The sequence below is a fragment of the Giraffa tippelskirchi genome, chromosome 4 (assembly GCF_054371585.1).
Source record: "Giraffa tippelskirchi isolate mGirTip1 chromosome 4, T2T-mGirTip1v1.2.pri, whole genome shotgun sequence".
In the NCBI taxonomy this organism is placed as follows: Eukaryota; Metazoa; Chordata; class Mammalia; order Artiodactyla; family Giraffidae; genus Giraffa; species Giraffa tippelskirchi.
Genome location: NC_137278.1, coordinates 31830534 through 31856305, shown reverse-complemented (window position 1 = coordinate 31856305; position 25772 = coordinate 31830534). Strand labels below are relative to the sequence as shown.

Here is a 25772-nt window from a genome sequence, read left to right as displayed (position 1 = left end):
GAGATAGGCCACTATCAGCATGAAGTGGAATGGACAGTCAGTGTTAGGTGGGAGCTGCCTACAGCAAATGAGGCCGAGTTCATCCACGGGCTGAGGAGATGTGACACAGGGCAGCAGTTGTTTCTGCTGGATGCTAATGCAAAAGAAGGGAAGCAGTTCCCTAGTCCATCATTAGGAGACTGGTTAAATAAGTTACGGTATATCCACACAATGGAATATAATGCAGCTGTAAAAAAAAAAAAAAAAGCTTTCTATATACCATAAGGACCTTCAAGATATATTAAATGAAAAAGGTCATGTATTGAATATTGTATATAACTTGCTGCCTTTTGTTTGTAAAAGTGAGGAAATAAAATTTTTTGTTTGTTTATGGTTGCTTTGATCCTAGTAAGTATCTGAGGAGGGGGTGGGTGAGAATGGGAGGGAGATGGGACATGGGGGAGGAGCTAGGAAGGAATGGGAAAGAAAGGAAGATGAGAGATGACACATTTTCCTTAATGCTTGTTTAAAAAATGTTACCTGGTTTTTGTTTGTTTTGTAAGTGAAACCTCTTACAAATGATGAAATATTTATTATTAGGTTTGAATTTTATTTTCCATGTGACTTTATAAACTAAAACTTCTCATGGCCTTTGAACTAATCAAATACATATTAAATATTCCCATGCCTAGCAACTTGTCATTCAGTTCTCAGCTTAAATGTTGAGTGGTCATTGAACCTGACTACTTAGCTCTCTCTCTTCAAGTAAAAGTGTCTCATTAAGCTTGTCACCCTGTTTTATTTTATTGTACTTAACTACTATCTGAAAATTTTTTTTAAAATTTATTGTACTTATCACTTTTATTTTGTTCATTGTATTTATCACTATCTGAAAAAAATTTTTTTTTGCTTACGTAGTTATTCTGTGTTTCTACCATTAGAATACTAACTTCTGGTGACTTCCTGGTGGCCCAGTGGTTAAAACTCCGTGCTTCCAATACAGGGCATGGGTTTGTTCCCGGGTCAGGGAATTAAAGTTCCTGTATGCCACATGACCATTCCCCGCCCCCCGCCCCGCAAAAAAAAAAGGAATACTAACTTACTTAAAACCAAGGACTTGCTATATATTGCCCAACATTTTTTGGCATCCCATTTTTATTTTTGTGTATACATGGATGTGATATCTTTTCCCCTAAAGATTTATTTACTTATCAAGCAGAGAATTTACATCCTTTCTTCTCACTTGCAACCTGCTTTATTGGGTATCACTTCACTGCCTCTTGATCATTTTAGGTATTAAAACAGTCTCATTCTCAGGTACGAGTAAGTTGAGTTCTCTGGTTGATAAGTTGAGTTCTCTGGTTACTTGTGTAACCACCACCCTAATAAAGGTATAAAATATTTCTGTTCATTTCCCTTTGTGGATTTGACAAAGCTTGTTAGTTGATACTTAAGTGTTTTATTATTTTGTACTTTACTCTGCATTTGAAATACTGCATAATTTTTAATAGGAAGAGTTAATGTTCTTTATGTTTATTTCCATAGTTCTTTATAGATGTTGTCAGTATTTCTTCTCTTGTATTGTAATTGTCCATCTCTCTCTTCCCCTACTCAATCTCTACGCTAGCTGTGAACTACAGGGCTTGTTTCTTACTCATCTTTGTATCTCCAGTTTTTGGCACTTAAGAAGCACTTAGTAAATGTTTGTTAAGAGTTAGTTTTAGGAATAGTGTGGATGTATAACTGATTGAGAGACGTATAGTTTAATGCTTAAGAGCAAGGAAACTTGTCTTCCATCACTTGTTAGCTAATGTGACCTTGGGCAGGTTACTTATTTTCTTTGTGTCTCAGTTTTCACATCTGAAAAAAATGCCATAATGGCTGTCTACCTCATAGATTTGTTGTAAAGATTAAGTGAGCTAATAAGTACTTAGACCAGTACCTAGGACTCAAATGCTAGATTAGTATTAACTGTTAATTCTTCAGAGTTTTGGGAGAATTAGGTGTTGAGTTTTTTTGTTTTTGCTTGAACCAGGGAGTGTGCATAACATTCTTGAATAATAAGAAGAATCTAAGCCAGCAGATCAGAATGACATGATACAGCTTTTCAGAATTTAGGGACCTTTTAGCTAAGGCTATGCCTCTGCTTAGAAAGCTAGCCTCTGTAATCTCTGGATATCTGTAGCTACTGTTCTGTATAGATATGTATTTAAATATTCTCAGCCCATTCTTTTCATACTGTTCATGGTTGGATGAACATACTGAAATGGTTGGATGGCGGCATCAACTCATTGAACATGAGTTTGAGTAAACTACCGGAGATAGTGAAGGACAGGGAAGCTTGGTGTGTTGCAGTCCATGGGCTCGCAGAGAGTCGGACATGACTGAACAGCAGCAGCCCATCCTTCAAGTTTCTGCTCCTGAATCTACAAATGTATTTGCTTTTGCACTCACCTTTCATCTTTCTTTCTTGTTAAAAACAAACAAAAACCCCACCTTTTCACTTTTGTCTAAAGCCAGTCTTGTCACCTGTGTTCCTAATTCCAACAGTCAGCCATCACATATTTTAGTCCTGTCCTATGACAGGCACTAAGAGGTATTAGGTGAACAAGACAGGTAGTCGCAGCCCTTGTGAAGCCTAAACCAGTGGGCAAGACAGATGATTTAAGATGCGGTTATAATAAACACAGTGTGATAAATACTGCAGGTGTGTATGGAGTTCTGCTGTAGGATCATAAATATTTTGGGAGGATGAAAATGTCCAAGGAGAGTAGAAATTGGGGACAAGAAGAGAATTTTGAGAAAGATCAACTTTGTGGAGAATGAAAAGTTGCTATTGGAGAGATAGGAAGGAAGCAAGGAGAGTCTGGTGTCACAGAAGCTCAACAGAGGAGTGCATCTCAGGACAGAGTGATCAACAGATACTGCTCAGGAGGCAGGTAAGATGTTTAGCTCTATCGATTATTCCTTCTGCCTTAATTCTATGTTTCCATATTATCTGTTCAGCTCATGAACTCATAGTGTTTGTATAGTGAGTTTGGTAGGTGAGGAATACTGCATCCTCTGACTTCATTTGTTTTTGAGTGTCACATTGTAAGTAGCACAGATTTGGAAAAAGAGATTTATGAAACTCTCTGAAGCTATTTGCCTCTCAAATTGGCGTGAGAAGAGTTGGTATGGCTAGGGATGCCTCTGTTTCCTTTCATCCTGATCAGTGGAACTTGTTCAGGTCCATTTGACAAAATTCCTTGATTCCATGTTTTCCTTCACTGTTTTAAGAAGAGTTGCTTTAACTCCTTATTGCTACTGCTGAACCTCCCATTCAGTGCTAACCCTCCTCAAGCTTGATTTCTTCCCTTGTGATTAAATGGAATCTGAACTTGTAAAGCTAAGGACTTCTTGTTGCTAAATACAGAAGAATTTGAAGTTGCCGTCTCAACCTCTAGGGTTTTTTTTTTTTTTTTCTAGGGGGTTTTTGACATTGCTGATCACTTTATCCTTTTTAAAATGCGTCTGTCTTTTCTGAGGCAATGTATTCTAATATATTCCTTCCTATTTCTTTGGCTACTCCTTTGTTTATTTGCAAGTTTTTCTTCTCTGACCATTTAACATTGGCATATTTGTTCCCTAGCATAGATAGACTCTGGCCTGGTGTGCTGCGGTTCTTTGGGTCGCAGAGTCGGACACAACTGAGTGACTGAACTGAACTAATAGACTCTTACCACTTCTCATTCTGCATGTTTCCTGGGGGACTTCATTCACTACTGTGACATTAAATTAAAGCTTTTGGACAGTGAATAAGCCACAGGGCACTGATGTAAATCTGTAAAGATTAGTATGTTTTTATATGTATATTTTAAATGTAAAATTTTCTAGATTACACAAAATTCAGGCTCTACATATCTGCTCCTGTTTGTGATGAACTCAGAAATGCAGCAGTAATTGAAATACTGCTTTTAATTAGGTGAGAATCAAACCAAATTTTAGGAACTGTTTATATTATTGAATACTGAAAAGTATAAATTTTATATCCTTGTATTAGCTGAATGTGAGAATCTGCAAGGAAAGTAGATGGATTAAGTATGCTTTAAAAAACAAATTTATTTTATACTTTAATTCTGTGTAGTGTTGATTTTAATTCTTCTTAACAGTTACTCAGTTTGTTATAAAATAATTTCTAACAATTGTTTTGTAACTTCATGAACAATTCCAATGAAATGATTTTTTGTTTGATAAACACTGCCCTCCTGTGGTTAAAGTAAACTAAATGTTTTGTGAAACAAGCAGTCTTTCCAATTAAAATTAATTCGTGGTAAAATAATGTAATAGTAATAGCTCTACAGTAATAGTATTGTAGTGATAATGTAATGGAGTATGGTATTTTTGCTAACAAATAGATGTGGGCTTTTAATTTTCCTCTTCATCTCTCCCGTTTGGGTTTCTCAATGGCAACCCACTCCAGTACTCTTGCCTGGAAAATCCCATGGACGGAGGAGCCTGGTAGGCTGCAGTCAGTCCATGGGGTGGCTAGGAGTCGGACACGACTGAGTGACTTCACTTTCACTTTTCACTTTCATGCATTGGAGAAGGAAATGGCAACCCACTCCAGTGTTCCTGCCTGGAGAATCCCAGGGATGGGGGAGCCTGGTGGGCTGCCGTCTGTGGGGTCGCACAGAGTCGGACACAACTGAAGCGACTTCACAACAACAACAACAGTGTGTCTGTACATACTTCTGTTTATGTACATGTTCTTATTAAAAATTAAAGGAATTAGAAGAGTTAAATGCAAATGGAAAGATTGAAAAATATTAAGCTATTGAAGGGAGAATAAACATAGACATGCTAAAAGAAATCAAAAGAAAAGATTAATGAACTATAATATGTGAAACCAATAAAAGCCTCCATGGAAAAACAACAGTAATGAAAAGATGAAGAATAAACTGGAAAAAATATTTGCAGTAAATGTGACAATAGAAGTTTTAATATATTTAATATGAAAATAAGAGCTCATATAAATGGTATATACATGAGGGATAGTGGTTATGAATAACCAGTTTACAGGTTAAATGAGAAAATACAGTAATTAAAGTGTAAAATATATTAAAATTCATAATGGCATTACATGAAATTGTATTCATAATCTTCCTAATGGTATGTCAAAGAAAAAAGCCATACTCACCAGTCACCTTTGGCATATACTAGAAAAACTAACTAATAATCCTGATAATAAATAAAAGGATAGATTCAAACAATTATCCTGCTTTTTTCTATATGAATTGTCCTCCTGGTTCATCTTGACATCTCAGAAAAGAGACCATAGCTATCCTGTGTGTTCTCGTGTGTGTGTGGTGGAGGGGGGTGGTGGTGGAGAGAGTAAACAACACTGTTCTTTTGGTAAAATAAAATCTGGATCTGGGCAACTCTCTAGGTAATTCTAATTTTCAGGAAATATGTTCAGAGTACGATACAGTTAGCAAAATACAGAATGTGGGAAATTATAGTACAGTTTTCTTGTTTTGTTTTTTTTCTTCAGTAAATAAATTGGAAGGAAAAAAGGGAGAAATCCATAGATTAAAAGAGACTTTAAGATATGTGTTAACAAAATGTGATGTGTATGGGTCTTTATATACTGGTTTGAACAAACTGTCAAAAAAACAGTTTTCTCTTCCCCATGAAAATGGAGGACATTGTCTAAATAATTTGATAATTAAGGAACTATAGTTACATTCTGAGGAGTAAAGTGGTATTTTTATTTTAAAAAATAGTCCTTATCCTTTTTAAGAGATCTATAATAAGTATTTATGGATGAAATGTTGAGATTTGCTTCAGGATAATCCACTTTGTATGCTTCCCACCTACATACAAGGATCCACCTGCAATGCAGGAGACCCTGGTTTGATTCCTGGGTTGGGAAGATCTGCTGGAGAAGGGATAGGCTACCCCCTCCAGTATCCTTGGGTGTGGCTGCAGGTATGGATGAAACAAAATAAGCCATGTGTTGACAATTGTTGATTGTAGTGTTCTCTCTGCATTTGTGTATGTTTTAAAATGGTCATACTTAAAAACTAATGAAGTGAAGTGCGTGCATACTCGGTCGTGTCCAACTTTGCAACTCCCATGGACTGGAGCCCACGAGGCTCCTTTGTCCATGGAATTTTCGAGGCAAGAATACTGGAGTGGTGCCGTTTTCCTACTCCAGAGGATCTTCCCAACCCAGGGATTGAACCTGCATCTCTTGTGTGTCTTATGCACTGTCAAGCAGATTCTTGACCAACAGTGCATCCTGGGAAGCCCCCCAACTCCCTCCTCCAAAAAAAGTTAATAGAGTGCTTGTATTTAATTTATAAACATTTCTTTCCCCCCATACTAAATGATATATAGTTCTAAATATTGAGAAAATTTAGCATAAGTTGCTAAATTAAGATTAATTTAAAATGCCTAGTGTGTAAAGGTATTGGTCATAAACTTTTTTTTTTGAAGGAAAGTAAACATCTCTTAAGCAGTTTTAACTAATTGGCTTCCTCTATTTTATTATAAAACAGTACACCTAGAAAATCAATGAAAATAATTTTCATTAGGAAAGAACACAGACTGTATGACACAGGGAACCCAAAGCTAGTGCTCTGTGACAACCTAAAGGGGTGAGGTGGGGAGGGAGGTTGAAGAGTGAGGGGACATATGTATACTTATGGCTGATTTGTGTTGATGTATGGAAGAAACCATCACAATATTGTAAAGTAATTATCCTCCAATTAAAAATAAAATAAAAAAAACAGAAATTTCAGCTCTCCATTTCCAGTAGCTTAATGTCTTGTCAGCATATTAAGTATTTATATATAAGTAGTTAAGTTCAACCATATTAAAGTAATTCCTTGCTCTGGATAATACATTAGAAAATACTTTTATTATTACCATTCTAAATAGAGTTCATTTCATTCTGATAGTGGATTGTTACCTTTCAGTTAAGATTTGATATTCGAAAGAAATTTTTATTAATTTCCACTTCATAGCTCCTTGGACAGAAAGCTGTTGGTTCACATGAACAGTAGGGCATCCACATCCTCCAGTTTGCTCATCACTACTTTCTGGTAGAGTTGGGATTTGGACTCTGATATTCTGCCTCATTATGATTAATTAACCAAAGCATTCTTGCATATGAATGGGCCTTATTCTGTGATATTTTACCCTTGCTTTTCTTACAGAATAGCTTACTATTTTGTCTTTTTATTTGAATATCTGTAAATATTAATAGAGCATATAAGTGACTTTATAGGGAGTGAAGTCTTGGCGTTTAACTTAAAGTTGCTTCATATTTTTGTAAAGTTTAGTTCTTGCCTAATGTTTGGTATTATTGGCAGTCTAGGGCATTGAAATAAGCCAGACAAAGACAAATATTGCATCATCTCATTTATATGTAAAATCCAAAAAAGTTGAACTCATAGGAACAGAGTGTAGATGAATGGTTACCAGGGGGTTGAGTGGTAGAGGAAGTTGAGATATGTTAGAGGAAGTTGAGATATGTTGGTCAAAGGATACAAATTAGCAGTTTTAAGATAAATGCCTTCTGGGGATATAATGTACAGCATGGTGACTATGATTAACAATACTGTATTATATACTTGAAATTTGTTTAGAGAGTATATCTGAAATGTTCTCACAAAATAATGTGTGGTAATCATTTAACAATATATACATATATCAAGTCATCACATTGTACACCTTAACTTACACAGTGTTGTCAGTTATATCTCAGTAAAGCTAGGGGGAAGATCTGGCTAAAGTAGTAAAATTGTGTGTCTGTAGGGGTGGTGTTGCTTGTGAGTGTCAGTGTATTTAGACTGGTCAGGAATATCTCTGAAGAAGTGAAGTGAGGGAGAGAGTCCATGAATTTGTGAGGAAAAGTATTGCAAGAGGAGGGAGCAAGAACAGAGGCCCTGAATTAGGAATGAATTGGTTATGTTTGAGAAGGGGCAAGAGGGTAATGTGAGAAAAGTGAGATGAGAGTTTCATGTAGAATTTCTTAAACTCTATTAGGAATTCAGATTTTGTTTTGATTTTAATATTTTAAAAGGTTGACGGAGGTTAAAAGTCAGGAATATGTAATTTAAGTTTTAGGAAGATTACTTAACTGACTGGTGAGTCATTTAGGCTGATGTAAAAGAAATTGTTGTTTTACATTGTTGAAATTTGCTGTTTCATGTTGGAATACATTCTTAAATAAATGTAGTTATGTTATACATCATTTTAACGCACATTTTTCACTTTTTTTGCTAATACTTATTGCTTGCTGTTTATTTTATGTTAGACTATAGAAATGATGCTAAACAAAAAGCAAATTTGAGTGATTTTTTAATTTGAGTTTAAAATGAGTCATAAAAGTAGCAGAGAACGACTCGCAACATCAACAATAACATTTGGCCCAGGAACTGCTAGCTAATGTACAGTGCAGAGGTGCTTCAAGAAGTTTTGCAAAAAAAAAAAAAGTTTTGTAAAGGAGATAAGAGCCTTGAAGATAACACAGTGGCTGGCCATTGGAAGTTAACAACGACCAGTTGAGAGCAGTCATGAAAGCTGATCCAGTGAAAACTACAGGAGAAGTTGACCATTGTACGGTCATTTGGCATTTGAAGCAAATTGGAAAGGTGAAAAAAGTTGATAAGTGAGTGCCTCATGAGCTGACTGCAAGTCAGAAAAATCATTGTTTTGAAATGTTATCTTTTCTTACTGGACTCAACAGCAGTGAACCATTTCTCGATCAGATTGCAATGTGCGACAAAAAGTGGATTTTATATGACAACCTGTGACAACCAGCTCAGTTGTTGGACCGAGAAGCTCCAAAGCACTTCCCAAAGTCAAATTTTCATCAAAAAAAAGGTCGTGGTCACTATTTGGTGGTCTGCTGCCCATCTGATCCCCTAATAGCTTTCTGAATACTGGTAAAACCATTACATATGAAAAGTTTGCTCATTAAATAGATGAGATGAACCGACAACTGGAACGCCTGCAGCTGGCATCGGTCAACAGAAAGGGCCCAGTTTTTTTCCTCAACAATGTTCATCCTCATATCGCTCAACCAATGCTTCAAAAGTTGAACGAATTGGGCTATGAAGTTTTCCTCATCCAGCATTATTCACCTGACCCCTCGCCAACCGACTACCAGTTCTTCAAGTATCTTGAAAACTTTTTGCAGGCAAAACACTTCCACAACCAGCAGGAGGCAGAAAATGCTTTCTAAGAGTTCCTTGAATCCTGAAGCATGGATTTTTATGCTACAGGAATAATAAACAAACTTACTTCTTGTTGGCAAAAATGTGTTGATTGTAATGGTTCCTATTTTGCTTAATAAAGATGTGTTTGAGCCTAGTTATAATGGTTTAAGATTCGTGGCTGAGGGACTTCCCTGGTGGTCCAGCGGCTAAGACTCTGTGCTCCCAACGCAGGGAACCCAGGTTCGATCCCCGGTCAGGGAACTAGATCCCATATGCTGAAACTAAGAGTTTCCATGCTGCAACTAAGACCTGGTACAGCCAAAATAAATAAATAAATATTAAAAAAAAAAAATTCGTGGCTGAGACTGCAGTTACTTTTGTACCGACCTAATAGTTAGATATGGCTTTGGCTGCATATAACATTTCCTTAAATGATTTGGAAGTTTATTATTCTTCCCTCCAACAGTCTGGAGGTGTAGTTAGTCCACTATTCTTAGGGTGTGTCCTAGTCTGTATGGTTCAGAATGGCTTGTCATCTCCTTCATTTTCAAGACAGGGTTGAAGAAGGGCCAAAGAGCGATGTGTCCTTGCCTTTTGAAAATCTGGGTTGTTGAAGTCACTCCGCCCCACATTGTGTTGTCTGGTACTTGCATTCCACACCTAGATTTGAATGCATGTTTTCTTTTCATCTGTAGCTGTACAATATTCAATTGTGTAAATATACTAGTTTTCTTAATATCTTTTTATTAGATAAGAAACCTTTAAACTTTTTTCTATATTGAGTAACATAATGAATATTTTCTTATATTATCAGTAAAGTTGGATGTTGAATAAAGTTGAATTTGTACACTGGATTATGTGTACATACCCATTTCATGATGTTGTTTTATTATTGCCATGTTTTTGCTGTCCAAAGTAGCAGGGAAAAATGTGAACCATTGAAATGTGACTTTTTTTTTTTTTTGCATTTGATCGTTTGTGAAATCAAGCATCCTCTGTTGTTTCTTCCATAAATTTTTATTACAAGATATTGAATGTGTACATAAAAGTCAACAATAATATAATGAATATTTTTGTACCCATCTTATAGTTTCTATGATTATTGACTTATAGCCTGCCTTGCAATACTTAATCTCTATCTAAATTTTCTCTTTATAACTTTGAAGCAAATCTCCAACATCAAAAAATTTTATCTGTAAATATTTCAGTATGCAAATGCTACTTTATTTTCTGTTCAGTTATTTTAATTCTTTTATGAGCTGTGTCCATGATGTATTTTTCTCCATTTTTAGTAATTTTATACGATTTTAGTATATAGATAGTAAATACAGGTCCAGTTTTCTGTTATAGGCCTTAAGTTGGATAAAGGTAGTAAGTTAAATTTTGGGCATGTTAATTTTGAGATGAAACATCCAAGGTTGATGTTTAAAAGCAGTTATAAACAGACTGTGCTGCTTGTTTTTATTTATCAAAATGGGAGTGATTGATGAAGTCTTGGGAATGGATGATTTTATTCAGGGAGAGTTGGAGTGAAAAGGAAAAGCTCTAAAATGATACTTGTAAAATATTTAAGGGGTGGCCATAGAAAAAGACTGGAGAAGGAAATGGCAACCCACTCCAGTATTCTTGCCTGGGAAATGTCTTGGACAGAGAAGCCTGGCAGGCTACATGATCCATGGAATCTCAAGTCAGTCATGGCCTAGCAACTGGAAAACAACAGAAAGACTAAGGAGAAACATTTTGGGGAAAAAAGAGTCTGGAGAGAGCACTATCTTAAGAGGGAAAGGTTAATAACATCTGATCTAGCATAGAGGTCATGGAAGATGTAAACAAATTTATTTGTTGGATTTTATGGTTAAGCAAATGAAGAAAGAGATGCAGACACAGGACACAGTGTGCTGTAGGCTGCAAGATAGACCTGAGTTTGAATTATGACTCCCACTTAACGTTGCTGCATTATGTTTGGAAATTTGCTTAGCTATTAGCAAATTTACGATTTGTTATCTATAACAATAGATAACTATCCTGAGGGTTAGTTATCCCACTTCTTAAATGGGAGTAATGATGCTTCCCTTTTAAGGTTGCTGAGACATTTAACTGAGAGAATGATTAGCACTTGTTTGTGTCATCTTTATAAATGATCTCTGATATCACATCTTGATACCTTAGTGGCTGATCTGAGATATCTGACTTCAAGTGGTATCTGTTACATAAGTCTTGTATCTGTTGTTTGTGATACAGTTGCTGTGCTAATTGATAACTCCTTTGATAGTATAATGTAGATTGGTTGAATTTTAGCTTTCACTTTCATCCACTAATTGCCAAGGGTTCTTGCCTGGAGAATCCCAGGGACGGCAGAGCCTGGTGGGCTGCCGTCTATGGGGTCACAGACACGACTGAAGCGACTTAGCAGAAGCAGCCAGGTTAAGAATGGAAAATGATTCAGGTAAAGAGAGTTTCTGCCTAAAATTTGGATAAAAAGAAAAGGAAGAATACAAAATTGACTTAATAAGAAAGCAATTTAAAGCAAGTCTGTTAGTGGAAAATATTCTTCATTTTCCTTTAATCTAAGAATGTCTTAACTTCCTCTTCATTCTTAGAGGATAATTTTGCTGGACAGGAACTTTTTAATTACAGTTCTTGTCTTTCAGCACTCAAAAATGTACTTTGCTGTTTCTGCCTTTCATGGTTTCTGATAAGAAACCCACCTGAGTCACTTGAATTGTTGTTCTCCTAAGTGGAATACTGTTTTTCCTTGGCTGCTTTCAAGATTTTAAAATTTTCTTTGGTTTTCAGTAATTTGGTTGTGATATATCTGGGTATAGATATCCTTGAATTTTTGTTGTTTGAGATTCATTGGTTCTCCTGAAATTCTAAGTGTGTGTTTTTCACCAAATTTGCTAAGTTTTTGCTGCTATTCCTTTAAATTATGTTTTGTGCATGCTACTCTTTATTTTCTCATTTTGGGACTCTAGTGACATGAATGTTAGACCTTTTGATATTGTCCCATTGGCTCTGTTCATCTGTTTTTTGTTTTTTCCCCCTATAACTTTTCTCTTTGTTTGTCAAATTGAATAGTTTATATTGCTCAGTCTTCAGGTTCACTGACTCTCTTCCTCTGTTACTTCCATTCTGCAGCTGAGCCCCTCCAGAGAATTTTGGATTTTACTTTGGATTGTATTTTAGTCTTTAATTTTAATTTTGTTTTATACACCACACAGGTACACACACACAATGGTATAATCAACCTTACTTCTTTGCTAACACTTCTATTTTTTTCCCCCAAGAATAGTCTTCTCGCTTCTTTTTTTTCTTTTCTCACTTCTTGCAGCATGGTTATAATAGCTGCCTTAAAATCTTTACCTGAAAATTCCAGCATTTGTGTCATCTCGAGTTTGTTGTCTGTAGATTGTCTTTTCCCTTGTTGAGTTACTGAGATTTTTCTTCGTATGTCAAGTGATTTGGGTTTGTATATTAGGCATTTTTTTCCTTTTGTGACATTTCTGTTGCGGTAAAACTCTGATACTGTCTCATTTGAGTCCTATGGAGAATGTTGTTGGTACTTTATTTTGAGGAATTGGGGGGGCTTTTTAAGCAGGCATTTGGTCTTTCAGGTTCAGGTCCCAAGTTTCGGCCTACCTTCTGTGCACTAAAATTCTAGTGTCTAGTTTTTAAAACTTTTGTTTCTATCTGTCCTGCAAGTGCACCACTGAGTGCTAACTTTGGGAACCTGATAGTGTGTTTAGGATCGTGTCCACATATGCTTAGTTCTTGGGTGACCCCAGGAGTGTTTGTCGAACTTCTTGGTGTCACTTTTTGAGCTCCTTTCTCTTTGCAAGTTTCCTGACACTTTCTGGCTCCTAGAGAACTTTCTTCCTAGTCCTATGGCTAAATAACTCATGTTTTCATTTCAGCGTTTAGCCTCACACTTCCACAGCTGCATCTGCCTTTGATGCCAAGCAACAGGATGGTAGAAAAAGGATATAAACTTTACGAATTCCTACCACATTCGTAGGATTGGGAAGGAATCCGCTTTCTTGAAGTTTTAGGTCTCTGTCCAGCCACTGCTGGTATCATCACTGCCACAGCTGCTGCCTTTGAATTGCTTGGGAGCGGGGTCTGAGAGACAGGAAAAAAACCAAGAGGATCTTCCTCCCCTTTTAGGGCCCCCTTGACTGCTTTTCAGACAGAAAAAGGGAAGATTTCTCTTGAAGCCATTTCTGTCTGCACTTACTGTGCACTTCTGAGTTGGGACTGCTTTGGAGTCTGGGCTGAGTGATCCTAGGGGAAATAAAACCAGGAAACTCACTGCTAGGTTAGTAATACTTCTGGTTTTGGTTTCCTCCTCAAAACCAACTGCTTCCATTTTCAGAGTCCTCAGATAACTAGCTGTTCCATGTACTGTGTCCAGGTTTTTAGTCGTATTCAAGAGGAGAGACAGGATAAACTTTGCTTATATCCTCTTTACCAGAACACAGATACTGTTTAATTTCATTATATTGTTCATTTGTCTTGGTTAAGAAATTGAAGTGAAGTGAAGTCGCTCAGTTGTGTCCGACTCTTTGCAACCCCATGGACTGTAGTCTACCAGGATCCTCCATCCATGGGATTTTCTAGGCAAGAGTACTGGAGTGGGTTGCCATTTCCTTCTCCAGGGGATCTTCCCAACCCAGGGATCGAACCCGGGTCTCCTGCATTGTAGGCAGATGCTTTACTGCCTGAGCCACAGGGAAGTCCCAGTTAAGAAATTACTGAGCATCAAAAATGTACTAGACTTTGTTTCGAAGTGTAGAGGTGGATACTCTTTAAGCTATTTACAATAAGTCTACAGGTAGTCATGTTAGGTGGAGTTGGAGGCATAAAGTAAGCATAATTTCATATTATGGATTCATAATAATCAGTAGTCTTTTTTAACTCATTTCTGCTTCGGGATTTGATGTATGGTTTGTGACTGAAGAAAAGAATGTCCTATTTAAAGAATGTCCATTAATTTTTCATTTATTATCCCAAAATGTAAGGGATGAAAGATCTCTGGATTTGTGTTGGATGAAATTAATACATAGCTATAATAAGAAATATAGTTTACATATGTAATTATAAGAATTTAAGTAAATAATTTGTTGTTATATACTTGTTTCTCAGGTCTTAGAAAAATATCCCAATACACCCATGAGTCATAAAGAAATTCTTCAAGTTATCCAGAGAGAAGGACTAAAAGAAATCAGGTGAGTTATTTAAGTGTTGTTTGTAATAATTATAATACTCGATTAGACGATTTGGAGTATATAGCAGTCTTCAAAGATTATAGTAATAATTGCTTTATTAATTTATGATTTATTGAATTCAGATCTTTGGAGTTTTCAGTCATAGCACAGGTAAAAAACCAAAAGTAAGTTAGAAAAAATTTCTTACAAGATAGCTATTGCCACACCCATGCACTTTAATTCTTAAAAGGCCTGGAGCCATCTTCATCCAAATCTTTTGATGTAATAAGCTTGGTCATTAGCAAATGAAAAGTACTCTAAAAAAGTTCAGAGAATGGTAGATGTAATAGATGTAGTCTAGGAAAAAATAACCTTGGCCAAAAAGAATTATGGAAAAAATATATAAAGCAGTATGTATTTTAAGTAATAGTCTTACGTTCAAATAAAACAGCCAGGGTCAATTATTATAGGACCAAAGATAAAACACACTTTAATTTCTAAGAGCTTTATTATATTAGAACAGGATATAATAGTCACTGTTCATAGTCAAGACCCTCTGTCATCAAGAAATGTTAAAGTTATGTTCAATATACTTTATACGTTAAGGCAGAAATCTGGATGTCTACATTAGAGACATTTTCATTAAGAGAAAAAGGTTGCTGTGCTACTAGTTGTTCTCAGTCAGGGGTGAAGCTTGTGTAACACCCATAGGGAAAGTGTTCAGAATTTTGGGGGACTATTTTTGATTATCACCATGACTAGAAAGGAGGGAGCACTAGGTGATGATGGAATCAGAACGAGGCTGCTAAATGTCTTTTATGCATTGTGCTGGACAGCCCTTCACAGGGAAGAATTGTTAGCTCAGATGCCAGTGGTGTTGCTATTGAGAAATAGTGAGCTATATTGAAATATTTTAGATGGATTGTATATTTTTTGATGAATAGCCATTGCACGTTCAAGATTTTTTAATTCTTATTTTCTTTAACATGAAATTGCAGATTTTTTAAGTTGGCTCTTTTTTAGTAATACAGTTAAAAACTTTGATATGTGGCCAAATGTCAGTAGGTTGGGGACAAATTATCTTTGCTCTGTTAATATGAAATATGAAGTAAAAGTTAGTATATCTCTGAATAATTAATATGTCCCTAAAAAGATATGTGAACATTTGTAAATTAAACCATTAAAATGTCTGAAGAATGAGTCTTTAAATGTATTTCTTGTAAATTATTAAAAGATTAATCACTCTTAATTTATCAGTGACATTATTTAAAATTTTTATTTGAGTTTGGCTAGACTTACTAGATTAAGATTAAAGCATAATACTCTAATCCTAGATCAATTTGTATAGGCTACAGGAGAAAATGATAGTGATTTTAGTTACTCTGAGGAACAAATTCTGCTAAGGCATTTTTATGTCTTTTTTATGACACTATAGAGTTTTCTAGAATAGGAATAAGCAAGAGATTTCAATTCTTTTCATAAAATTAGACTTTTGATACACACTGAGGAAATAGATCAGGAAGCCTGGTATAAAGAGATCAAACTCTTAACAATGCCCTAGGTCTAAATGACAATTGCAGGATCATCCATCTCTAATATAGTAAGGCTCTGTGGCTGTAAACTTGTCATTATTTCTAGAGAGTAGGCACGAACAGTGAATAAGAAAGAATACTAAATAAGAACAGAGGGGGAAAAAAGGAAGAACTTGAAAAAATGTAGCAAGATGGTGGAGTCATCAAAAATAGCTTCTGGCTTTACTTACTGACAACTTACAAATAGCTGTTCTTGATTAAGCTGTATTGTGGTAATACAGTTATGTGACCACAAAGCAGTACTTTTTAAGTCACCAGTGAGTTCCATTTTGTCACCTACGGAACTTTTAGTTTTGCCTGTCTTACCGCTCAGCATTACTTAACACAGATGACTGCTATTAATACTTCTTCTTGAAATGTTTCCTTACTTGAAGTGTCCACAGACATTCCTAATTTTCTTCCTTCCTCTGTAAACTTTTCTTCTCAGTTCTTTTGCTTATTATCTTCTCTCCAACTCAAGTACAACTTTGTCCATTCTCGTAACTTTTGGGGGGGGTCACTTTTGTTAGTTCCCAGTTATGTAGGGATGGGTATTCCCACCTAGCCTTTGTACATGCCCAGCCCTTTACTCAGTTAACTCTTATTTTTTTCAGGTGTCAACTTGAAGATGTCTTTTTCAGAGACCTTTGTCTGACTTGCTGATCTATTAATAGATCACATTTTCCATTTTTAGTTTCTTAATAGGGTTCTGTGTTCTTTTTTCATAGGACTTAAGATTTGAAATTGCATATTGTTTTGGTCTTAAAATCATGTATCTTCTCTATAGCTTACATTAAGCTGGTAGCTCCAGGAAGGCAGTGACATTATCTCCATCCACTTGGCATTCTCCTTCCCCTCCCCCACTCCCCCCCAGGCTTGGCACGTAATAGACATTGCAAACCTACTTGTTAATGAGTATATGAAGTATCAGTGATTGGAAGATCATATTCACATGTAGTTACAGCTTACCCTCTTGCTGCATGACGTGTCACATGGTAGTCTTGCACTCTTTAGACCTTTTGGGTAGGTTATAGGATGAAATAGATATTTTGCTTATTGAAGCTGTGCTCCTTTTTACAGTTTTACTTTCATTCCTTAATCCTTAATACAAGCTTTTCCACTCTTTTTCCCTTTTCTGTTTTCTCTCTTCCCCCCATTTTGAACAATCTTGTTTAATTTTGATTATTTCCTACGATATTGTTTCATTTTAAAATATATTAAAATGGAAGCTGTTCTGATGTCTGTCAGCAGATGAATGGATAAATAAAATGTGGTATATACATTCTGTGGAATATTGTTCAGCCTTAAGGAGTGAAATTCTGATATATGCTACATAGATGAACCTTTAAAACACACTAAGTGAGTATATGTATAATTGATTCACTATGCTATACATGGAAAGGAACACAACATTGTAAATCACCTATGATACAACAAAAATTTTTTAAAAGAATATGAAAGAGAATGTGTATATATATATATATATATACACACACACGTGTATTTAAAAAAACACATAGTGAGTGAAATAAGCAGACAGAAAAAGACAAATATTGTACAGTTCCACTTACATGATAGAGATAGGAGATGGCACAGAGGTTACCAGCGGCTGAGAGTAGGGAGAATAGGGAGTTACTGTTTAATTGGTGCAGAGTTTCTCTCTGGGATGATGAAAAAGTTCTAGAAATGGATAGTGGTAATGGTTACACAACATTGCAAATCCACTTAATGCCACTGAATAGTACACTTAAAATGGTTAAAATGGTAACTTGTATATTATGTATATATTTTGCCACAACCAGTCAACAAAAAGAAGTATTAAAAATGAAGCGATTGGCTCCTGATTGAGAAAGATTGAGGTACTAGTCCCTTTGAGAAGTTAGGTGTTAAGATTGAAAATCATTTACCCAAAGTATGGAATTTTGAATGAATTAATTAGAAACATGTACAGTATTCTTAGAATATTATAATATTTGAATTAAATGCTCCTTATAACTACAAAGCATACCAGTATTTTAGAAAAGAGAGAAAAAGAAGGTCTATGAATTTCCCCCCACAATAACTTATGATTTCATGCATTCCATTATGTTTGTTTGTTTTTAATTCCTAAGTGAATCACTTTTAAAGATAGAGTTTCCCGAGGAAGTCCCAGGGAAGAAAGAAGATATGGATTTTGTTGTTTCAGGTGAAAAGAACATTTTGGAGTGTTCTAAAAGTAGCTTAGTTCTGTTGAGAACAGATAAGATGTGAAAAGAGTTGGAATAACCTTTGGGAGGAAGAAATGATAAAAAGTTGTTTAAAAAAGAATTTGGAACTTTTAGGTTGTAACAGTTATTGGTAATTTAGACAGATGCTCAGTGGTATTTGGTCATAAGTTTAAAAAAAAAATTGCTGTACTCAGAAAATTTTAAATGGTTTTAAAAAATTTGTTGTGACATCTCACTTCCTTGTTAAATTTTTCATGCCTAGAATACAGCCTAATTGTTTTTTCTCTTAACTTACATAGGAATGATAACTGGGCAATAGTTCCCTAGTCTTGAGCTCTTTGACACAGAATTGCTTGTTCCAAAGTAGAAGTTCTGTCAGAACCTTTACAAAAAATTCTGTAAGCTTTTAATCATTTGTTTTTACCTATATCGTTTCCTTTTTAAAGTTAATATTGGTCACTGAGTAAAGATTTTATTTATTGAGTTGACTTGGTTGAAAAACCCCCATTCTCACTTCAGCTGATGGGTTATTGATTCTAGATCATACTATACATTTATGTGATGCTAAATATTGAAGGGATAGCTATTTTTGTTTTCCTCTCAAGACACTACAAATGAAATCAAGGATTCAGAGACATGTATCCATTTGAGAGACATGATACCATTTGACTACTTCAGTTTCTTTCTAAGAGAAATTATTCAGGGTTTTATTTTATCTTGAATCAGTGTAACTTGTATAGCAAATGGCTGTCGTCAGCCATCAGTATTTAAAATAGCCTTTCAAACACGTAACATGTTTCCTTTTTGTCTGATGATGTAGATTTTCCAGTTTACAGGGAGGCTAATTAGTGCTCCCCTCCCCTTTATTCCTCTTTTCTCCTCACTTGAGTCAGTACTTCTTCCTGTGATTGCAAACTATCCCATCAGGCATGCATACAAACCAGAGGTAATTCAGACTCCAGCCTCCTGAATATACTCACACAGCTTTTTGGAGCTGTTTCTGGGCCTTGGGGCATTCTTTTTTTTTTTTTTTTTTTTAACCTTTTAAAATTAGGTGTGTGAAAGATCCCTATCTTTGAGTTATAGTTCTATAGTTCTCAGGGTCCAGTCAGCAGACAGAAGCTACCAATACATGGTTTAACAGGGAAGTTATGAAGTTAACTGGTAATTAACTGGTTGTTATTAACTGGTAACCAAGAATTAACTATTAAAAGGTAAAGATAACATAGAAGAATACAGTAATTACAGACTTGGGAAGCAACTGTAGGACTAAGGCAGTGTGCCCTGGGAAAGAATAACTTTCATGTTCCCAGATTCACCTCTCCCTGGAGAAGGTGGGGCTCTGGTTTAGTGGATGACAGAGTTCACTGATGCCATAGCCTGAGGTGGCACATCAGAAGCCACCTTCTGGGTACTAAAAGAACTTGCTGGAAAGCCTCCTGCTGGGTGTTCAACTGGGGAGCCAGCTGAGCCACCAGCAGAATTTTCTGCTGAGGTACCCTTAGGCTTTCTGCTGAACATTGCTGAAGGGTGAGCCACTATGGAGTGTCCCTCATATTGTTGGGTGCTGCAAGCTTGAGAAGAAGCAGGCTAGAGTACACTAAAACCAGAAAGGAAAGACCCCATTTTTTCTTTTTGCAGTGTCCTCCCAGCACTCTACTGACAAAACTTAACATTGAGCCAGCTGGCAAAGGAGAAATGTTTCTAGAATCCAACTTCATTATCACAGAGAAGGGCAAAGAAGGTTGGATTTGGAGTTAAAACTCAATAAATCGATAAACTGGCACAGAAGGCTTCAGTAATTTTTCCTGAATAACAGGTCATTGACTGGTCCCATGTACCACTTTTGTTTAGTTGATTTCTTTCCATCTGTACCCCAGCTAAACTGGTACAGTGCTATTATTGCCTGTTTAGGATCTGAAATTTCTTATCTGTACTCAGGACATTAAGCCATCATTTATCCTCATCTCTTATGAAAGAATCTTGACATCTTTCAAAGTCAACTGAGATATTACCTCCACAAAGCCTTTTCTTCTTCAGTTCAACATATCTTCCCTCTCAATATTTTTCTTTTTTAAAGAAGATTTGGCATTTAGAATCTTAGTTCTTGACCAGGCATCAAACCATGAGGGAAGTCTCCTGTTTTGTTCCTGATATTGGTGATTTTTATTTTCTCTTTTGTCTTTGTCAGTCTTGCTAGAGGTTTGTTAATTGTTTTTTTTTTAAAGGCGACCAGAATTTTGTTTCATTGCTTTTTCTCTATTGTTTTTGTCATTGTTTTTCCATTAAAAAAAATCATTTTATGACTATGATGAGGATATGGTCTCTGCTGGGGTAGTAAATGTTCCTTACATGCTTGAAAAGCCTCTTTTCTCCTGGTTTGAGGGTAGAGTGTTCTGTAAATGTGAGGTTATTTTGGTTAATAGGGTTGTTCAGATCTTCTATACCATTACTGGTTTTTCTGTCTACTTGCTTTACTGATTATTGAAAGAAAGGTGTTGAAGTTTCCAAGTATGGTTGTGTCTTTGTTTATTTCTCTTTTCATTTATTTAGTTTTTTGCTTCAAGTATTTTGAATATTTATTGTTAGGTGCATATATATTAAGGGCATTAAATTCTCTTAATTGACCCTATTATCATTCCGTAATTACCCTCTTTATCCCTGGTGTTAATCTTTGTGTGTGTTTATAGTGGTTTGTCTAGTGATTATAATATATACCCAACCTTTCACAGAATTCTTAGGATTAATATTTTACCATCTTTAATAAAATGTAGAAGCCTTACAACCATTTAGGTCCTTTATCCATCCTCTATATGTTATAGTTGTCATACGTGTTACATCTCATACATGGACTTCCCCACCAGACAATGTTATTATTTGCTTTCTGGCCATAAAGAGCTGAAAGACGATTTTTACCCAGATGTTTACCATTTCATTTGCTCTTCATTCTTCCCTTAAGTTCCACATTTCCCTCCAGTATCATCTCCCTTCAGCATGAAGCACTTCCCTTTCGGTATTTCTTTAACTTCTCTGCTGGTGATGAATTCTTAGTTTTCCTTCATTTGAGAATGTCCTTTTTTTTTTTTTTTTTAAATTTTTATTTTTTTTATAAATTTATTTATTTTAGTTGGGGGCTAATTACTTTACAATATTGTAATATTGATGAATATTGAGATAATGATGTAATATTGAGAATGTCCTTTGGGGGGGCGGGGCCTAAAGCAGGGGAGGCTTTCATTTTGAAGAATTTTTTTGTTGTGTTGGTATTTCTATACTTTAAAAATGTTGCTCTACTGCCTTCTGACCTCCATGGTTTTTGGTGAGAAATACATGCTTGTTTGAATTATTGCTCTCCTGTAAGTAATATTGATACACTGTTTTCTCTGGTTGCTTTCAAGATCATTTCTTCTTCCTTAGTTTACAGCAGTTTGATTTTTTTAAAAACATATCTAGGTGTGGATTTCTTTGTGTTTAAATCTCTTTAGCATTCACTGAGCTTCTTGAATCTGTAGGTTTATATATTTTGCCAAATTTGGCAGATTTTCAGCCATTCTTCAAATATTTTTTCTTCATTACATTTTTTTTTTCTTCCACTGTCATGAGTCTACTCATTTTTCCCCAACTTTTTTCTGTCTGTGTTCCAGATGGGATGATTTCTATTGCTCCTTTGTCACATCCTCTGACATTTTTCTCAGTGTTCTGCATTCAGCCATTGAGCCCATCCAGTGAAATTTTTAAAATTTCTGATATTATATCCTTTAATTCCAAAATTTGTTGTTGCTTTTTTTTTTAATAGTTTTTGTTTCTTTGCTGAAAACTTCTGTCTTCCCATTAATTTCAAGTTATCTTTGCCACATGGATATAGTGATAATGCTTTAAAGTTTTTGACTGTTAAGTCCAGCATCTGGGCAATCTCAGGATTGGCAACTGTTGATTGTTTTTTCCTTTGAGAATCTGTCACATTTTCCTGAACCTTAGATTATTGAGAAATTTAAGGTAGTATTCTGGGCATTTTGAATAATATATTGTTTTAGGTTCTGTTTTTCTTTTAAAAACTTCTGTAGAATGCTGATTTCTTTTCTTTTTTTTTTTTTAAAGGAGATAGCCCAATTATTCACAGACTACATATTCTCTTTTCTGTGTTAGTTTGATAATCACTTCATATTTTAAATCCTTCGCTTTGCTGTTCTGGATCTGTTCCTTGTTAGTCTGAGATGTGAGCAGGGGTTCAGTTCTAAAAAGCCTTTGCTGTGTTGATTGGGAATATCGTGTGTGCCAGTTCAGAGATGAGCCCAGGCCTTGTGAGGGAATTAGGGGAGTCCCTTCTCTGGTTCTTTTCTCTTAGGAATTCCATACCCCACAACCCATTCTTACAATTTTACCTATTCTCTACAATAGGACATCTCCCCAGCTAGGTAGTGCTTTTTAGTCAAAGTGGTGAGAAATAAACCCCAGAAAACTCACTCTCTGAGAGGTTAGCCAACTGAAGTTAGAGTATAGTCCACATGACTACCCTCACTTATTAGACCAACTACATAGTTCACAGGTTTCCTTTTTAAAAAAAGACTTCATTTATTTTATTTTTGGCTGCTCCGAGTCTTTGTTGCTGCATGCGAGCTTTCTCTAGCTGTGGTGAATGGGGGCTGCTCTTCAGTTGCGGTGCCCGGGCTTCTCATTGCGGTGCCTTCTCTCGTTGTGGAGCATGGGCTCTCAGCATGCGGGCTCAGTATTGTGGTGCACGGGCTTAGTTGCTCTGCAGAATGTGGAATCTTCCCAGAACAAGGATTGAATCTGTGTCCCCTACATTGGCAGGTGGATTCTTAACCACTGGACCACCAGGGAAGTCCTCACAGATTTCTTAAGACTACTCTCAAGGCTTGATAATTTGCTGAAAGTACTTGTGTAACACTGAAAACTGTTAAGCACTTGGTTTTGGAAGGATACAGATTAAGGTTTGTCAAGGGAAGATTCACACAGAGTCAAGGTGCAGTACCCAGCGCAGAGCTTCCAGTCATCCTCTCCCCATGACGTAGGATAGTGTTAATTGTCAGCATCAGTGTGTGACAGTAAGCAGAGTATTGTCAACCAGGGAAGTTCACTTGAGTGTCCAGAGTTTTTATTTATTGGGGGTCCATCATATAGGCATTATTCAGTTTTCAGTGTCCAGCCCCTCTAGTGGTCAGCCAATACCATGTGACCCAAGTCCTCACCTTAAATCACATTGTTGGTATGTATCAAAGCCCCCACTCCAGATTGCAGTGTTTCTATGTGGCTGGTCCTCATAGGGCCTAGTGATTATTTCTTAAGCCAAGGGCAAGGCTAGCCTTCTGTGGGTAAGGGTAAATTCTGTACTGTATGATCTCATGTGAATTAGGTTTTGACTTCCCAGTGTGCCAGCTATCTTAATTTTCAGTGTTTTAAGTAGTTGCTTTTAAAAAATTAACATATAGTTCACATACCATTGTAGTCTACATTTTAGAGCATACAGCTCAGGTTTTTTTTTTTTAAAGTTTACTCAACCAAAACATTTTCATCACCCTGGAAAGAAGCCTTGTACTCATTAGCTGCCACTCCCCTTCCTTGTCTCCTGCAACTCTCCCCATGTCCCAGCCCTAGGCAATTACTAATATACTTTTTGTCTCCATGGATTGGCCAATTTTGGATATTTTGTGTAATAAAGTTATATAATATGTGGTCTTCTGTGACTGGCTTCTTTCATGTATAATGAATTTGAAGGCTCATTCATACGGTAGCATTTATCAGTACTACATTCCTTTGTTGCCAAATAATATTCCATTATATACATATGTCAGATTTTGTTTATCCATTCATCTGTTGATGGATATTTGGTTGTTTCTACTTTTTGGCTATTATGAATAATGTTACTATGAACAAGTGATAATGTTACTTGTACTTGTGTACAAGTTTTTGTGTAAAAGTTGCTTTTTATATTTTTGTCTACAGTCTTTTGGTGTAACTAGCCAGGGAGGGACAGACAGGCAGGCAGATAGACATGGCCAGGCAGGCAGATAGGCTGGCTGTTGTGGGCCTGCTTTGTCGTCACCAGTACCAGAAGTCCCGGTCAATTTTAAATCGTGAAATTGGGTTGAGCTTTAAATTCATGGAATCTTCCATGGTGAACCACAAATTTCAAGTTGGAGAATCCTGGTGTTTTTCTTCGGCTTTGAATGAAATTCTAGATTTTGGTGTAGCCTTTGTTTTCCAGTCATTTTTAAATTGCAGTAAGGGGGGTTGTCACAAACAGTTTGATGTAGGCCATTTAACACAGGTGTTTTATGACTAGGTGTTTGGAACCTCAGTGTCAACTAGTTCTATAATTGGAGCCTGGCTTTTCTAAAACCAAATAAGTTAAGTGGGTGTGAATAGAACACAGTAAACCAGTGTGAGTCCATTGGCATGGTTAAGCACTGCTCTGTCCAAATGGAAATACTAAGTCTACCCTGAAACATTTACATCTGAAAATTACAAGACATGTAGTCTAATATATAGGTATAATTTATGAAGAATGTACTGCAGCATTTTGAGAGTTGAAGGGATTAAGGAGACAAAGAGGACTTTTACTAGATTATGCAAGATATGGTGTGGTTTGGATTAGGGTGAAGAGAACAGACAGATATGAGATCATGTTTCAGGACTTGCTAATGGATTGGATATGGGAGGTATAAGGAAGGAAGAAATAAAAAAATATTTCTGGGATTCCTTGATTGTACAGCTGCCATTTACCATAGGGAGGAAGAACAGAGGAATAAACTGGGAAAGTGAAGGGGGTTAATTAGTAAAGAATCCAGTGAGCATATTTAGTGGATTCAGAGACAAGTTTTGAACGTCATGAGGGGTAAGGAGAAGTGTTCAAGTGTGGGGAGTGGTTTTGTTATACGTGTTAAGACAGCAGTTTAAAAAAAAAGGTAGTGATGACTGGAGCTGTAGAGTAGGTGTCTGTTTTCAGAGATTAATATCTAATATCTGTTTTGGATGTTGATGAATAAATAGTTCCAGGTATGTTATAGAATCTAAAAATAAATTCTTTTACAAGTCTAGGTTTATAAGTTAGCTACTAAAGACAGTTTTTTAATGTAAATTTTTACTTTTGGAAAATTCCACACTAAAAAGTGTGTATCTACCACATAAATTATAAATAGTTCTCTCACCCCAGACTGTTTTAGTGTTAATTTCAGATATTTTATTACTTCCAGTATGTACTTAACACATAAGAACTTGAGAGACTATGTGCTATTTGGATATTCTGTTTTGTTTTTAAAAACAGAGCAACTAAACATAGACATTATGCATACATACTATTGATAAAACATACAGAGAATAGTACATAGTACATAAATCAAGTGCTTATGTATACTTTGAGACCATTCCTGCTAATCCTTAAAATGTTACCATTTTTTACTACTTCTATCCTTAGTCTTGTACAAATTTTCCCTGCCTATCAGCTGTGGCTGTCATTATTGTTTACAAATGTGCTTTTACAGCAGTGAATTTAGGACTTCAAGCCTTCCTTCTAAAGTAGCCATTGCTTTTAATAACTGCCACTCCACCCCCGAGTTCTTTTACCAGCTTTACTCATTCTAT

At 36.0% G+C, this 25772-nt stretch overlaps 1 protein-coding gene and 1 non-coding gene across 5 annotated transcripts in view; both read left to right on the top strand.

Annotated features, from left to right (window-relative positions):
* The window catches only part of ASXL2 (ASXL transcriptional regulator 2), a 108123-nt gene that overhangs the window by 28032 nt on the left and 54319 nt on the right, over positions 1–25772 (top strand). For 3 of the 4 annotated variants that reach the window (XM_081592784.1, XM_081592787.1, XM_081592786.1), the window contains one exon: positions 14331–14413. In XM_081592784.1, coding sequence (XP_081448910.1) covers positions 14331–14413 — 83 coding nt within the window. Of the gene's footprint in view, positions 1–14330; positions 14414–17997; positions 18001–25772 lie in introns of all 4 variants that reach the window. The other variant, XM_081592785.1, reaches the window with a different exon arrangement.
* TRNAG-CCC (transfer RNA glycine (anticodon CCC)) lies at positions 9377–9449 on the top strand. Its single transcript has one exon. It is a non-coding gene; the product is annotated as a tRNA-Gly (tRNA).